General features: G+C 32.2%; 1 protein-coding gene across 2 annotated transcripts in view; it reads left to right on the forward strand.

Moving 5' to 3' along the window:
- Positions 1 to 1,586: 1,586 nt before the first annotated feature.
- Positions 1,587 to 18,590, forward strand: part of LOC143244954 (proline-rich protein 5-like) — a 28,507-nt gene continuing 11,503 nt past the window's right edge. Inside the window, exons 1-3 of one of the 2 annotated variants that reach the window (XM_076490571.1) lie at positions 1,587 to 2,672; positions 12,419 to 12,505; positions 14,186 to 14,234. In XM_076490571.1, coding sequence (XP_076346686.1) covers positions 2,437 to 2,672; positions 12,419 to 12,505; positions 14,186 to 14,234 — 372 coding nt within the window. In that variant the 5' untranslated portion in view covers positions 1,587 to 2,436. The remainder of the gene's footprint in view (positions 2,673 to 12,418; positions 12,506 to 14,185; positions 14,235 to 18,590) is intronic. The other variant, XM_076490563.1, reaches the window with a different exon arrangement.

Consider the following 18,590-nt stretch of genomic DNA (forward strand, 5'->3'; position numbering starts at 1 on the left):
CTTTATTGCCTTACATTAAACAGTAATCCACGACTACTTTACTTTATACCTTTTATTCCATTCTATCCTTAATGGGTTTTGTCATGTACAATATTGAAGAGAATGTTTAACGTAGCCTATCAATTTATCATTTTAAGTGTTTTTTATAACTGTATTTTTATTATAAAGTTATTTATCGTTTTCAACATAATATTTGTATTTAAAACTATCTTAAGTTTCTTAAGCAGGTCGAACCTCACTAAAGCACACACACACACACACACACACATATATATATATATATATATAAGCAATATTACTCCACTGACGAAACATTGCTCTCTTAATATAATTATAAATATATATAATTAGCTACGCTCATTGCTGGGTTTATGTTTAGATTTGATCTAAGTTCGGAACAATAGAGTGCGCTTTTATGTTCTAACATGCGATATTAATACATTCAGCAGAGTACGTGATTCACTATAACTTATTATTAGCGTGTTTGATGAGGTGACTTTTACTAGAGGTCCGTTACCCATTTCTCCACTGTTTTCATGACGTAAATACTATTATATTGTGGCAACATTGTAACAATTATGGATAGACGCTAAACAATATTTAATAGTCACTGTTGGATTCAATATTTACATGATCTATACAGAGTATTAGTATACTTGATATTGTCTAGCTAGGTCAAACCAACAGTAATCAAACAATTGAGATACAAAACGTGAGATATGAATATAAGATATTGTAGCAACAACAATGAATATCTTCATTCTTACGTAACATATGTGTACATCAGTCCGTCAAGTGTTACGTTGTCTGTAGTCTGTACCGTACATGTATATTTTATCGTACTGTAATGTTTGATGTAATAGAGGAAATGATAAATAACACATGGACGTGTATGAATACAATACATGTAGCTACAGATAAGCTATCTATACAAACACTGTTTTCTGTTTCGCAAAGTTAACTGTAATATCCGCTCATTATTATTTACATGAAAGATATTAAGTAATCTGGGATTCCACAGGGTTTTAACTGAACAAACATCATATGTTTCGAGGATTTAATTGTTGTTGTTTTTATGAGTTTGAAATTACATATTATCGAGAAAGAAATCGTTATATTTTTGTTCAAAATATCATAAACTCGAACTATATATATATTAGGATCAGTGCTCTGATACGAATATAATGTTTTTCTGCATTTGACTTATTATTTCAAATACGATCATCTAGATATGTAACACATGGAATATATTTGTTGAAACAAACATATGGAAATATAACTGTTTACTTCCGAAAGAAAAAAAAATATATACACAGTAATATTACATACATGTCATATTTAACATAATCTTTTTACACTTTTCAGTAAACCTGGTGCAATTCTTACAAATATCGCAACTACAGGAAGCCGTTAAAATTATTGTTTTTATGGTATAAGTGTTTTTTTTTCTATTGTGAACATACATTGAATTAAAATATTTAAGTACGTTTAATGTCAAACTATTTTACTGTACTTAGCGCGGCTTGGTTAGTATATCCAGACTCTGAATCCGAAAATTCGTGGTTCCATCTCGTTTCCGCAATAAATATGTATTCCGCACTTTGGGGCCTTGGGCGTCTTATAAAAATGATTCTCAAATCCCATTAACTGGTTTGAAGATAGATGTCCGTAGCTGCTGTTTAAAGTTAGGGACATATCCCAGATAACCTTTCATGCAGCATGGCGCTAAATTCTGAAACAAAATTTTACGAGTAAGTTCATATGACTCACAATTTAGCCGTAAAATTGTTTATAATGTTTATATTTTGTCTAACTAAGTGTCGGACATTTTCGATGAGAACGAGATTTTTACATCTCAGGTTCTGATTAAACGTAAGAAAAACGACAAGAACAAGGTCTTCATTAAACGGTTAATAACCAACAATAACTGGAAAAACTAAAGGTAATTACTTAAAAAAACGAATAAGGAGGAAATGAAGAAAGCTGGTGTTTAAATAAACAGCAGTCTTCCAAGAAATTAGCAAATTCTCGGATTGCAGAACAGAGAGTTGTCTTTTTGACATTGCTATCAATTTTCGTGTAATTGAAAATATAAATCCAGAAATAACAGGGAAGACAAGATAAAAACAAAACAAACACCAAAGCTATTACGATTCAACTTCCCGTCTAATTTGCGCAATTTTTTTATTTTTTTACATGTGCGAGCTCCACCTTTCTGCAGCAAGTTTCACGTTGTTTAACCGTAGGATGAATAGCAGATAACACGTGCTATCGCTAAGCTGGTGTGTTCGTCTGTTCAGTTGCTATGGTGACCATGGTGCTCCACGCTCCAAACACCTGCGATGTGATATAAATAATATTTTGTGCGGTCTTACGGATATCATTCATCCATTCTTCAGTTACATATCAAACTGTAGTGCATCAGATCGAAACGTCATGCAAGGGTCCAACTGGCGAAGTTCTCGACCTTTTAAGAAGACCATGAGTGCCATTAGCCTTCATTCCGTTCAGACAGTAGGCTCCATAGTAGTTCCCAATTATTTTCGACACAGCGGCATCGTGTTAGCGGATGTCCCCGAGAATGGAGAGATACTATCTATTGATCAGTTTTACGGTAGTCAGCGACCTCAGTGGCAGCGAACTATTTCTGGAAGAAGAGTCGATTGGGATTGGTGAGATATATTTTTTTTCAATACGTGTTTAAAGATTTAAATTTGTAAAATGCATAACTGAATAATTTCATAACATGGTAAAAACGTCACTCACGTTACTTAATATTTTTTATCACCAGTACCAGATAATTAGTTGATATTCGTCAAATTTCTGTTTTTGATTCTGATATTCACCCAAAGTCAAGTTAACTCTCAAATTAATCTGCTGTAATATCTAAAGATAATTTTATGAATCACTCCTGATAATTTCATACACTAAAACTTGCGTACAGAATAACGGGCAGAGACCTTCTGTTGTTTGAAATTATGTAATTTTTCTTTCCATTATTTTTTATTAGATTATCTTCACACTTGCAAGCGAAGTGTGGAACCCGTTAGGCTTAGTTCTTCGTTTGATAATATGAATAAATTGTTGTTGTTGTTTTGAATTAAGCACAAAGCTGCACAATGGGCGATCTGTGCTCTGCCCATCACGGATATCGAAACCCGGTTTTTAGCGTTGTAAGTCCGTAGACATACCGCTGAGCCACTGGGGGGAGGGCATATGAATAAATCTAAAATTCAATAGCAACTTCATTTTATTTTCTAACTCCTAAAAAAGTACAGAAACAAATACCTTAGACTGTTGTATTTAGTATAAGAACTCTTATATCATTACTGTCTTATCGAGTGTACAAAACGAAACACAAACAATGATGTTGCTTCAGTACGTAATAATTTTTATAAAAAACTTTTTTTCTTTCTTACAGTTACAACTTCTAATACTTTGCAATTACACAACTTAAAATAATATATTAAAATAGGTCAAATGCTATTTTACTGATAAAATACTAAATGAGGTACAAGTCTATTCACTATCGGTCAATCACTACGTAGATATCGAGAGGATGGTACGACAAAATCAAACACTTTTCACAGAAATATGTAATTCTAAATTACATAAACTATTTTGAGTTTACTAACAACTGATGATTACTATCTAAGATCTTGTGTCGCGCTGTATTTTGAAAACTAAGCAAGAAATTCCGGAAAAACAACACAAAGTCGTAGAAGAGATATTTGGATTAATTCTTTGGTTATGATGACGCTGTGATGCGTTGATATAGTGTAAGTGTCTTTCTAATCTGGAATCTAAAGCAGTGAAGTAATTGCATTTTACAGCTCAGTAAGCCCTAAAGATATCTCTAATATCTTGGATGCTTTGTATACAAATGGAATATGGAAAAGTTAAGGTATTTTTTTTAGGACGGGAGTTCGCGTGATATGCAGCGTCATTGTTCCATAAACAATTACTAGTGGTAGATAGTTCCACGGGTGCCACGAAGAAGGCGAGTAGTTCAAACGAGTGTCACCAGAGGGTGGATAGCTCAAAATAATTACATCAGAGAACACCACAGAAATTAGTATCGAGCAATATCGACATATTCTAACTTGTGGTTACATAATAATCAACTTTGTTTTGCTCTCGATCACATGAAATTCACAAGGAACATCAGTTCTACGTCATACTTATGGGGACTTTCTAAGTTATAATTTCTTATCAAGCATTTGTTTCGTAAGAGTTAAATTGTATATTTTATTAACTACCTGTATAATGTACTTCATATGACTGTTTGTTTTTAATCTATTAAACTTACAATTTGCAAAAACCAAGAAATACTGTTTTATGTTAATTTTGCATGAAACATTCAAACTCTGCATATTATCTCCTTTGGGCCCGGCATGGCCAAGCGTGTTAAGGCGTTCGACTTGTAATCCGAGGGTCGTGGGTTCGAATCCGGGTCGCACCAATCATGTTCGTCCTTTCAGCCGTGGGGCGTTGTAATATGACGACCACTCCCACTATTCGTTGGTAAAAGAGTAGCCCAAGAGTTGGCGGTGGGTGATGATAACTAGCTGCCTTCTCTCTAGTCTTACACTGATAAATTAGGGACGGCTAGTGCAGATAGCTCTCGAGTAGCTTTGCGCGATATTCAAAAAACAAACAAACAAAAACAATTATCTTCTTTTTTAAAAAATTGGTGCTGTATTTACAAACTAAAACAAGCAATACAGCTCTTTTAACTTGTATTCAATTTTTTATGATCCATATAGTCTTCAAAAGAGTCATTTTTATTGTGACGTCTTTTTACAACCGGTTTACCCAATTGTTTCTGAACTCTACATGCCCTATAATAAACACTTTATTAATGTCGATAATATTAAGGTTTCGAAATGAAAAAATTGTGAAATGGAATGTTTCAAACCTTTTTCTATGATATAGATAGAACTTACTAGGCAAAATAAAAAGCAAAACTTACAATTTTTTGATTTCTTTCACTATGTGTGAAAAAGATAGCGTCTTATGCAAGTCACAATTTCTGTGTTTTAACAAAAATGTAGAGCACTTTGATTCACTCTGAAATGAGAGTAAAATGAAATATATGGTGAGTAAAACTTTTTTATGCTAAGAATCCATATCACACATTTAAACCTTGCTAAATTTTGTAATACTCTTAGTGGACCTTTTCTGATATAAATAATTAGACTGCTAACATAACTTTAAACATAAGCAGTACTAATTCACGTCACGAATTGAGAATCAAAGCATAATGGTTAATCGGTAGTCTCGAGTCACTCATAGTTTAAAGTTCATAGCAACTATCAGAAATATTGGACATGTTGCTTCAAATGTATGTTATTCATCGCAGGTATTATACATATATATTCTAAGTTACTTTTATGCATGTTGCAAATTGGTTTAGCGTTAATTTTTGAATGATAAACATCTATGTTTTTCATTCTTTTTAAGGCAGATTGTGCTGGTAATTTAAAAGTGAAAATTACAAGAAACGACATTTTTGTAACTGTTGCTTTTAACCTACGTTCGTGTCAGGTTTTGTAATACTGGGATTCTTTACAGAAGATGTCTGTAACTTGTTGGCGATACATTTTAACAATAAACGATCGGTAGGCAATCCACTTGTTTTAAAATAGTATATTCAAAACAAGTCAGAACTGTGTACGAAATAAAATTATTTACACTATATATTATCACAGTTGAATCTAGAGCCGTAAATACTCCTCATTTGCATCAATACTTCAAATAGTCTGGTTTAACTGCTTTAGAACCCAACTGACAAAACGGACTATTCTTCTCTCTTGTTATCAAAATACAGTCAGTGATAAATTCATTTACGTTACCTCCTGAGTTATCAGAATTGTATTCAAAGCTTAAATAATTGTTTTATTTTAAAAATTCTCGGAGACTGGTTCATTTACGTTAGAACAAAATCGACAAGGCGAATTACTCTTCTCTATCTTTGTTATTACAATACAAAGATAGAATCTTTCTTTTAAAATACTTCATTACACAGTCTAACTTCACTTTTTTCACTTTTACTAACCTACTATTTATATACACGCGACAGAAAAATACAGAACAAGACAAGAAAAATGACTTAAAAGCTTCGAATAAGATGACGTGAACAATATTAGAGCCTAATACAACAATCAAACTGTATATAGAACGTTTCACTTGTACATGATTACATAACAAAACTTGTCATAACTATCGCTTTTAAAATAATTAACTTTTAACACTCACGTTATGAAAAGTAAAGAATCATTAAATCACTAAATAATAACTCTTAAACTGAACAATGTTATGTTTCCAACAGTTCGCATTTTAGTATTATAAAATTACAAATATTTGAGGAAGCGACTCACGTAGTCGAAACTAAAGTACTTTTAACTAGGTCAGAAATCTGCGTGTGTGTGTGTTTTTCTTATAGTAAAGCCACATCGGGCTATCTGCTCAGCCCACCGAGGGAAATCGAACCCCTGATTTTGGCGTTGTAAATCTGGAGACATACCGCTGTACTAGCGGGGGGGGGCAGAAATCTGCCTTCATGTTATTTAACAAATGTTAAACATCAAATCATTTTATTGCTAGAATAAAATACCGGAATTCATTTCTGTGGTTACAATATGATATTAATTTCGTAAATTCACGAAATTGCTGTTTTCATTGATCACAAGTTTTGTATCAGTAAAACCATAAATGTGAGGTACACCTGACAACTCCTTTTCGATAAAACAAAATTAAAGTTTGGTAAAATTATCATTACCGTAATTCCGTATTTTGAAATAGAAAGATGGCCCGGCATGGCCAGGTGGGTTAAGGCGTTCGACTCGCAATCTGAGGGTCGCGGGTTTGAATCCCCGTCGTACCAAACATGCTTGCCTTTTCAGCCGTGGGGGCATTATAATGTCAAAGTCAATCGTTGCAAAAGAGTAGCCCAAGAGTTGGCAGTGGGCGATGATGGCTAGCTGCCTTCCCTCTGGTCTTACACTGTTAAATTAGGGACGGCTAGTGCAGATAGCCCCCGTGTAGCGTTGCGCAAAATTCAGAAACAAAACAAACAAACTAGAAAGCTTAGTGTTGATTTAAAATATGATATAATCATAAAACAATATATATTAGGCTAACTGGTGATGTGTAATGTAAGGCTAATACCAGAAATCAAAACCTTTTCATTAAAAAGAAAATGAAATGTACATTCAAGCCACTCGTCTTAAGTTCTATGGTCTTGAAAAAGGACTTTTAATCATACTTAAATGAATAAACAAAATTATTTTTTTTTACAAGATGAGTATGTATTATATTCTCCATCTTAAGAACGAACACTATCTAGAAAACATGATTTTGTTCCTGTAGAACTCGAACAGTCCACTGCAACAATATCTTCGGAATATCGTCATTTTATTGCACAAATCAAAAACATTTTAATAACAAATTACACGAGATCCTTTGTGAAGTGATTAGTCTGAAAAGGCCTAGTATGGCCAGGTGGATGTGGTAGACCTTTTCAGACTAATTACTTCAGATTGCGATTTCGAATCCCCGACCCATGAAACATGCTCGCCCTTTCAGCTGTAGGGGCGTCATGAGTGACCGTCAATCCCACGATTCGTTGGTAAAAAGAGTAACTAACTGCTAAATTAGGGACAACTAACGGAAATAGTCCTCGCGTAGCGCTGCACGAAGTTTAAATAAACAAACACACATAATTTCTATCAAAAGGCTCTTCACTTCGGAAGACTAAAGAATGTTTCAAATCCACCATTTTGAACTACCGAACATTATATGTAAATTAGATTTGTTTTTATCATAAGCTTGGACAACGGAAGTGTTACGGATTCAGTGTACGAGACCTTCACTCTTTATTGATTAGATAGTCATCGTGTGTAGTTATTACTGGTGTCGCTAAATGATTAATCTCTTTGTTAACTTATTTTTTTCTAGTAAACAGCTAAACTATGGTTAACAGAAGCAACATTTTTTGAACATTTATAGCATGAAATGAACTAAATACATGCTCTCAACAAATATTAGTTTAATACAAGTTTACTACAATTTGCACAAAATTATGACAAAGCTCTATTGATTGTTTTGTATCTTAACCTACAAAAGCCAGTGAACTCTACAGCTTTATTGTTTTGTATTGTAAGATGAATGTGTATATTTCATACGCAACTGATATGATGGTAATCTGGATGTACAGTATATCTGTTGTTGTGTTCAGGTCTCTGACTGATTTAGTACTTATCAGTATCATCGTCGTTGGTCTGTACATCAATAAATGTTAAAAAAATATGTCTAGTTGGTTATCAAAGTGCTAACTTTTTTTGCTTAAGTACTTTGATTAATGTAGCGCTTTCCGTTTTGTTCATCTATTAAGTTTACTATAAACGGTTAACTATAATTTTGCACAACCGATCCAAAATCGTGATTCACTCCCTAAAACTTAAAGTTTTGTTATATCAACGTTCCAGTACGTGTGATACCAGTTGTATTTGAATGTGCGATTTTACTTATGTGTGAACTATCCCAGCTGGTACGAAAAGCTGTGGACTGAGCGAAACGTGTCTGCTACAACGAATAAGACCAATATAGTTTGGTTGATGTACTATTATTGTAAATTATTTTAATTCATCAATATCCCGTAAATAAAGTAGTGTTAAATCAGGTGTAATAAACATTATACCAACGTATAAGTGCAATTTATTTTTATGTTTACGTACTACGACTTCTACTTAAAGCACGTTAAAATAATATTAAAGGATTATAACACGGGCTTGTACACAAGAATATAGGGAAAAAAATAGAGGGGAAATTAGATTAAATGACTAAAACAATGCTGTTAAGAATGTCAGCTGTGGGGTGTGTTTTAGTAGAAACACGGCGACATTGTATGTAGGTGATAAGTATTGAAGGTAGCTAGTTTAGATTTTGAAAGTTCGGGTTTATATTCGTTCACAAGTAAACTTTTTTTTTTCACGTTACGGTTATACTCCTGGGGAAATAGACTCGAACTTTCCTTTCATGTTAGGTTTAACACCTGATGTATGGTGTGGTTATAAATTTAGTTGTTCTTGATATTTGTATTAGCTTGAGCTGGAGATTTTGTTCGTTGTTTTAGAAATGAGGGTGAATGATAATATATCATGTGATGATCTTGTCATATTTCTGTTAGTGAAATAAACGTCGGTAGTTTCCATATATCTTATAACAACTTCACTGATGACGTTTAAATTGTAAGAACTTAGTGTGTCGTTTCGTAAGTGGAACCAATTTATATTAAAGGTTTAACCGTACACTTTTTACACTGAAGCGTAAAATCGAAGCATTTTATAAATTGAGCGAGTCACACTTGTTTTGCAGAACGTGAAGGTCAAAGTTCAATGACATAAAATCTATTCGTCACTAGTTAGGCTAAAGTGAATTCTTTAATGTCTAGTAAACAAAACAAACTTGTTTGTCACAAAGCATACTTTATGTTGGTAAACATAAATGCATGAACTGCGATTTGTGCCCTAAATTGGTACGTATCACTTACGAACTATATTCAGATTATAAGGTCTTCTTACTAAATTATCGGTTTGTTTTTCTTTGAATTTTGTGCAAAGCAGCAACTCGAGGTCTATTTACACTAGCCGTCCATAAGCTAGAGGGAAGTCAGTTAATTGACACCACCCACTGCTAACTCATGGCTACTCTTGGCTGAAAGGGTGAGCAAGTTCGATAATGGTGTTCAAACACGCTACCTGCAAAGGGTGTTAATCGTATGTCCAAACCATCAGATAATTTCCAGTCCTTACTAAATGGATTTATATTGTAGTACAACTTTAATAATATCTCTGAATTTAACACACAAAGTGAATATTTAACGTAAAGAAATAATGGTTTCACAAAATATCTGCATTTGCAATCAATATTAACTTTTGATTACAGCAAGCTATGCACATAAATCAATACTGACAATCAGTATAGCTAATTAAATATACCTTCTTACGTTTATAATTTTACAAATAATTCTGAATTCTTTTGTAGGTTGGGTATCCTACACTGATAAAGACATTTTCAACCATAATCCCAATAATATCTCGCGACGTTCAGCCAGTCATAAATAATATATCAAGTCACAATGCAAAGGGCTTGGCATGGCCAGGTGGTTAAGGCACTGGACTCGTAACTTAAGGTTCGCGGGTTTGAATCCCGGTCGTACCAAACATGATCGCCCTTTCAGTCGTGGGAGCGTTATAATGTGACGGTATCTCCCACTATTCGTTCGTGAAAGAGTAGCTCAAGAGTTGGCGGTGGGTGGTGATGACTAGCTGCCTTCTCTCTAGTCTTACACTACTAAATTAGGGACGGCTAGCACAGATACCCCTCAGTAGCTTTGTGCGAAATTAAAACAAACAAATTCTTCTACGTTAACAAAATTAGTTTTAATCTTTAGACTAATTCCCTACCCCCAAGTGACACAGCTGTATGTCTGCGGACTTGAACTGCTAGAAACCTGGTTTTGATACCCGTGGTAGGCAGAGTACAGATAAACATTTCTGTAGCTTTGTGGTTAATAACAAACAAAAACGAAAAGATAACAAGTGTGTTAATTGGTGAATATAGAATCGTTTCCTTTAAATAGCTACAATGTTCCATGAAATTTAAAATATAAGTGCCATAAATTATCCTTAACCAATACTAAGAATATGTTTAATATCAAATAATAAAGGCTGTACAATTGTTTCCTGACAATTTCCTGACAAGTATTTAATTCCACAATTTGTTGTATGTCTAGTAATTAAACAATTTTAATAAATTCTCATCCTATAGTAGCTATGAGATAATAAAGACAATTGGCTCTTTGGCCGTTCTTAGCGCTAAGCTACACTGTGGGATACCTGCGTCCTGTTCACAAGTTAAAAGGAATCAAACCCTGAAACTAGCGTTGTAAGTCTCTAAACTCAGTGACACATCTAAATCAGTTCAGTTCACTTGTGTTATCTGTTTTTGTCCCGGATATTGTCTCGTTTGTCAGCAAGTTTGAACTTTGTTGCGAAGAGAGGAAATCCACTGCATGCTTTAACTAAAAAAATCAGAGGTACAGCTTTTGAGTAGAATTATATTTTTTGTTTATCTTTACTACAACGTTCCAACCATCGTGCAGCCGTCGTAAGGCACTTTTCGTCTATTTATTTAATATTACGCTGATATTTTGTTTCACTTAAAAATAAAACAAAACATACAGTATTTACACCTATATTACGATACAAATTAGGTTTTAGTTTATGAATAATTAACGCTTCTTCTGTTTTTCATCTGTTAATGCTGTTTTCATTATATACGATTTCAAAGCTGCTAATATTGATTGGACGTTGATTTGGTGTGCTGTGTTTTTACATGTAATATGGGGATTGTTTTATTATTTGATCATAATACTTTCCCTGCGTCGTGTTTAACTATATAAATGCTATCGCTTCGATTACATTGATATTTGTATATGCTTCCGTCGTTGAGGTTGTTAGAAAAATCCTCATTATATAACATGTGGTTTTAGTGCTCGGTTTTTGATTGTATTTTCTTGCTTTTTTTTTTTTTTGTTTCCAGATGTTTATGATGTTTTTGGTTATATAGTCATGGTATGGTATAACAACTTGTTAGTATATCTAGGTTTCTGAATTTTGTTTCCTTCCTAGAGTTTACGTTGTTTACGTTCTTTCTTTCTTCTGTTACTAAGCTTGTTTTTATATTTTGCTAAGGTTCTAAACGTACTATAATTAAAACTTTGAACCTTGTTTCTATAAACTTAGCCTTCCTAGCGATACAGCAATATGTCTACGAAATCACACCGTTAAAAAACCGGGTTTCGATACCCGTGGTGGGTAGAGCACACATAACCCTTTGTGTAGCTTTGTGCTGAATTCAAAACAAGCTATAAATTAAAACGTATTCGTTCGTAATTCAATAGTTTATGTTCAATTATTATTCTGAATGTTTGCGTACTTGGCAGTATTGTTAAAAAAGACACATAATGAATAATATTTAATAATTTTTTATGATAAATCAACTATATGAATCAGAACAAAACGAAAATCATTCCCAATCTGTATAACAAGTTACCCAGAAGTTAATAATTTTGTATATTATATACATAATACATATTGGCATATATATATATTATAAATCTGTTCCAAAACAATGCAATCTGTAGCAGTTAATATAACAAAACATCCACTCAAAATAAGTTAGCTAATTAGTATTTTCCATTATGCTTGATCATCTCTAGTCCTGTAAGATAATGAAAACAAAAAAGAATGTTATTTCGACTTATGTGGTCTTTCAGTGCAACAGTTTTTGTCTTCTTCTATATCTGTATGTATATAATGTTTAACCGATATTTGTTTTGTATTTATACTAGCCTTCAGAAGACTCTTGTAGGTTTGTTTCAAAGACAACAACCTGTTCTAGAAGTTGGAGAACTTGCTAAACTACACGAAATAATTCGGTTAGTTTGTTTCGCTTTCCTTTTACACTCAAATCCAGTTAATGTCTAGTAAGTTTTTAATCGAACTTTCCCGTTTTTTCAGACAAAATATTTTGTAACCATAACCATCTACTCAGGGAGGAAGTGTTAGCTAATTGTTACCAACGTAATATTAAACAGTAAATTCTGGCATGAAGTATGAGTTGGATATGAGAAATGCAATATGAGGTAGCGGTAGTTACATATGGCCAAAGTAAAATTAATCATTAGTTTCTGACGTGAAATATCAGTTGGATATAAACAACACAAGATTATGCAGTAGTGTGAAACATTAATCACTAGTTGCGTTTGACCAGTACAAGATTAGAGAGTTTATGATATGAATTATTAGCCTGATATTCCAACATACGAACAGGTACTAGTTTCAGATATGGATTATTAACTGATAGACAGTGATCGGTTGACAATTAGATAGGTAGTAGTTTCAAACTGAATTATTAATGGACTATGACAAATTGAAGATTAGGAAGTAGGTTTAGACATGAATTATTAAAGGACTATGACAAATTGAAGATTAGGAAGTAGTTTTAGACATGAATTATTAAAGGACTATCACTAACTAAAGATTAGGTAGTAGTTTCAGACATTAATTATTAACTAATGGACTGTGACCAGTTGAATATTAAGTAGATAGTAGTAGATAGTAGTTTCGAACTTAATTACTAATGCACTATGAGAAATTCAAGATTAGGCAGTAGTTTCAGACATGAATTGCTAATGTAGTAGTAGTTTTAAACATGAATTTTTGAAGATTAGGCAGTAATTTTAAAGATGAATTAGTCCGACTGCTGACTCAGCATGATATGACTCTTTAGTTAGTTATCTTCAATTTTTCTATATATATTTACATTTTTCGTCTTTTTTAACTAACAAAACCAATAACTGAAGTAATTTTGTTCGCTACTTGTTTCAAGAATGGTCAGTAAAATAGATCATTCTCTCATTATAGCGATACATGCATGCCTTTATTTTAACATTGTTTTGTGAAAAATAAAGTCTCGCTAAAATACGATAAAGAATGAAACAAAATACCGTGTATTTTCTACTGTGTTAAAATATCTTGTTTATTTGCATGAGCAATTGTTTGCTTCTTTCCTGCTTAAAGCGAGAATGTAATACCAAGAAAGGTGCTCACTGCCGTTGGTCAGGTGTCTTTCATACATAAGATAATGCAAGCTTTCTGACCACTGTCATAACACTATTAATCCATATATTATGTTGTATCTTCTCTCAACTGTAATTATTACTCACTTCCTAAGATTCATTCTCTTTAAAAATTGATTAGCCATGTTATTATAATTAAAATAAAGCACGTATGTGAAGGGCTTCATTATACATTTATAAAATTGAAGTATCTGTGTAATGCTATACTACGTAAACAATGCTGAGTCAGGATTCTTTTAAGTATTTTTGAAGCAAATATTCCTATTTTAATGAACTGAACAACAGATAATTGTAATCGTTTATGTTACAAACAATAATGCTTGTTTAGTTATAAAGCTCTTCCTTTGGTTTGATGCAGTATTACAATAAACGCATTAGGTTTAGTTAACAACTGTTTCGATTTACTACCTTTGAATATTTGAATCTATATAAATTTGTGCATTTATAGTTATATATTAATATCTTTATTTGTTACAGGAAACTTCAAAACTCAAATGCAGGACACTTTATTTACGATTATTATAAGGTAGGAAGTTTTCCTTATCATGTTATTGTCGTTGCATTTAAAATATTTTATGTACAAGTCTGTACGAGTTCTCGCGCTTAGTCCTCGTTTATCAAAGTCACGTGAGTTTCAAACTTTTTATATTAGATTTCGAGTATTTTAACAAAAATGTCTAACGCATTTTGAAGGGAGAAATATTTTCATTTTTTTCTAATTTTTATCTTACTTGCTATTGTAAGTTAGATTATTGTGAACAATAAATAATAACTGAAGTATCATATACAAAAGTAATTTTCTAGATATATACATATACATTTATCTACTGATATCATAAACTGTATTGCGTATATATTTACGTAAAAATGATCCCCACCTATGGCTCAGGGAAAGGCTTGAGGACTTATAACGCTACCATTCAGGCTTCGATCCATGTGGTTAGGACACACAATTTGTCGATTTGGTAGCTCTAGCATTCAAACATAAACAAACATTATATAAAAACCTTTATTTAGCCATTTCAATAAGTACTAAGATGGCAAAATCTAAACTTTCAGCATGTAGTAATGGTTTAAGATAAGATAAAAATACAAATATATTGTTATGGAAATCTTTATCTCTTCTAAGGGTACTGTTTATTTTATCAATGTGTTTAACACATTGTGTATTAATGAAAGTATCTACACATACACACAATTCGAACAATGTATCATCAGACATAATAATCATAAATAAAATAAAGCTTCAAACCTCTGTGAGAGATAAGATAATGTCTTTAGTAATCTGGAACACACTTGAAACTTTCATAAAGATAAATAAATATAATTTAAAGATTAAGTGATACTTTAACACCATTATGTAATACATTTGAAAATTTTATTTAATACTTTATCATACATAGATCAATATAATTTGAAAGCTTCAGTCAATACTTTATCATACTTAGATCAATATAATTTAAAAGTTTCAATTAATACTTTATCATACGTAAGTCTGTATAATTTAAAATGTTCAATTAATATTCTATCAAATGTAATTTGAAAGTTGTAATTGATGTTTATCATAATTAGTAAATAAATTTAAAAGTGTTTCATTTGATACTCAAAGAACTTAAACAGCTGTTCAAAAGTTTCAATTTGTAACTTTTACAACATAATAATCCAGTTCTGTGCTTGAAAACACAGGATTATCTTTGCAAAGAGATAGGTGTTTTACAAGTCATTTATCAATCTTGTTATTTTTATTGTCGTGATAAATTAGGTTGTATTGCAGCATAGGCAGATAAGTATTACTTGTTTGTTTGTTCTGACTTTCGCGCAAAGATACACAAGGACTATTTGCGCTAGCTGCCCCTAATTAAGGACCAACACTTGGACTACTCTTTTACCAACGTTATAACGGCCCAACGGTTGATAGGACGAGCGTATTTAGTGTGACGGAGATTCGAACCAGCGACTCTCGAATTATAAGTCGAATACCTTAACTAACTGGCCATAAATATTACTTGCTGGTTTCAATCGATAACTTAATTATAAGTTTTGGGTAGCTTTGATTGAAGAAGCTTCAGGTGACATTTTAACATTTTGTTTAATAATTATATTTGCCATTTTATTGTACTTAGGCAAAAATTAATTCTTATATAAACATTTTTAATAGAACATGGTTATCGTTTTACCAATTAGATACGTTAAGATAGCTCGTTCTGATTTCTGGTTGTAATACGAATTAAAATTCACTTATACTATATAGCTTATAAATAATTTATTGCAATAAGAGATATTCAATCCTCTTGCCACAATATATTTTTTATTTTCGAAACACGCAATATTATCGAGAGATTCATGTTACAGTATTTTGTTAATTTTAATACTTTGTAAATAATTTTGCTTAAACCTTTTCTACATACCTACAAAAACAGGATCATAAAAAACAATTTACGCTTTTATTTATTTATGATTATTGTTTCCCTAAATGTTTCTTGAATCTATGTGGACTGCAATGCTGGGTGATAGTAAACGATAGAGAATAAACTCTTGAAAACGGACAGTTTAAATACCACAGCTATAGGAAATTAATTTCTATCAAATTCTGTAGACCGTCAATAATAAATTAAATGATTAATATCTAACAAAATAAGTGTAGATTAAGACCTTGCGCCAAGAAGCTCTTCGCATTCGTTTTTTTTTTTGGGGGAGGGAGGGAGGTTTCTGCGTTCCTTGAGGGCCGAGCGCGAGCTAGCAGTTAGTGTGCTGCACTGGGATTGTGAAATTTTGTTGTTCGCCCCAAGACATTACTTTGTACTCTGGGGCAGTTTTTGAGTTGTTTAACTACTGCAGCCCAAGAGCTAACGTTGGGCGACGCTGACTAGCTGTTTTACATTTAATCTAACACTCCAAAATGAAAGGTGCCAGCGTAAGTAGCCCTCGAGTAGCTTTTGGCGGAACCTAACAGTAAAATACTGTAAAAAGGATGTAACTGTAGAATTTGGAGTAAAATTTCAGCGACTGAAACAACACAAATAGCTCTTTGTGCAGTTTTGCAGTAAAACATAGATCAAATCGTTGTTTTGTTTTGAACGTGTTCTATATGTTATTACCAACGTTCATAAACATATATATATATAGCACAGTATTTAGACTGATATGGCATTATTAAATTTCATTGTAGCACCTGATATTATTGTTAAATATGAGCGAAATTAATCATAATGGCAAATTACTCGCAAAAAATTACTTCTGAATATCTTTATATTATTTTGACAAACAAACACTTGGCCAGAGAAATAAAAATCCTAACAAGTTACTCGTATCTAACCAATTAAATTTTAAAACTGAATATATAATCAAAAAGAAGATTGCTTAAATAATTCATAATATAATATAAAAAATAGCTGAACGTTTTATAGCATAACCGCATAACATTTAAAATCAAGCATAGGTTACGAATATGACACAATTGTTCTTTTTACATCCGTCAGTCATCACATTTTATTTAGTGTTGTGTAAGGTTTCCTTATTTGATTTAATTAATTTGTTTCCGCAAACCCTATATGCAAAGATATATACGCGTAACTGTTCTTAATTTTGAAGTTATAGAGCAGAGGGAAGAAAGCCGGTGAAAAATATTAAACTTCCTTTAACAAGAAAATAGGAATATCTGTCGTTAAAGGCAAATATTTTACTCTTGCCTTTATCTGTCACTATTATTGTTATTATGACTTCTAGTAATGAGAGATTAAGACTTCCTCAGAATTTTTGAAACATCGAATTACAGCTGGACTGTGGTGTTTCTTATTAAAATTAGTAATAAGCGACTAGAATAAGCTATTGACAAATCAGTTTCTAAGCTTTAATAACAAACACAAAGTTGTAAGTGTTGTTTTAATAACGACGTTATTGTCAGGATTTGTCTATTGAGACGTGTCTTTTTATAGAGCAAATTACACGCCTGATGAATTATGTTACACTTAGACTCTGGAAACAGCGAATGTTTTCACTGAGCAAGCATTCATAGAATAACATCGACTATTTCATGCTATTCATATCTGGTTACTTATCACTTTAACGACTCTTCAGTCTCTTTCACCTTTAACAAAGACTGTACAGTTACGTCAGACAGTTGATTAATGCGGCTTAAATTTAAAATATGATAATATATTTTTTCCTGTTTGGTGCCTGAAAGCCACGTGACTCATGTAGCTGTTAGATTTTTTTGTACTGATGATATTTGTGTTTTTTGAGGTCACGTTCTTATTTAACGCACTAACAGACGTGAGTGTTAATGTGATACCCGTTCTTAATTGAATATATTTCAGTCTTTATGGGCAAGTAATTTAACAAAAAGTGTCGTTCTTTAGAGATACAAAACTCAGTTAAGTGCTTATTACTGCTTGAATAACAGTAATATTAAACGTCATAGGAAATTGAAGCTTGGTGGAAACAGAATTACATAAACACATTTTTTGTGTTAAAAATCAAATTAACTATGCTAATTAACGATGCAAATTACATTAGAACATGTAAAAGTTTATTAATCAATGATATAACATTTGAACAGCATTTCAGTATGCTATGTTTTAATCGAAATCTAAAGTCTAGTTCTGCATATCTTTCAGCCATTTCCTTCTTGTTCTCTTTAATTCGGTGAAATATATTTAATTAAAAACAGAGAAAATGTGAAAAGGTGTTATATTATATGAAGTTTAGATACTTTGGCATACATATATTTGCAGTGCCAACCTTCGATTGGAAAATTTTAGAGTGATCACTTCTGTTTAATGAAGGAGCTAAGTATCAGTACTTAGCATCAATTAACTTTCAATAACCCAGGTTTTATAAAGATAAATTAGTCCTCTGTAAGCTCAAAAACTTACATATACCT

This window comes from Tachypleus tridentatus, chromosome 1 (assembly GCF_004210375.1).
Source record: "Tachypleus tridentatus isolate NWPU-2018 chromosome 1, ASM421037v1, whole genome shotgun sequence".
NCBI classification, from domain to species: Eukaryota; Metazoa; Arthropoda; class Merostomata; order Xiphosura; family Limulidae; genus Tachypleus; species Tachypleus tridentatus.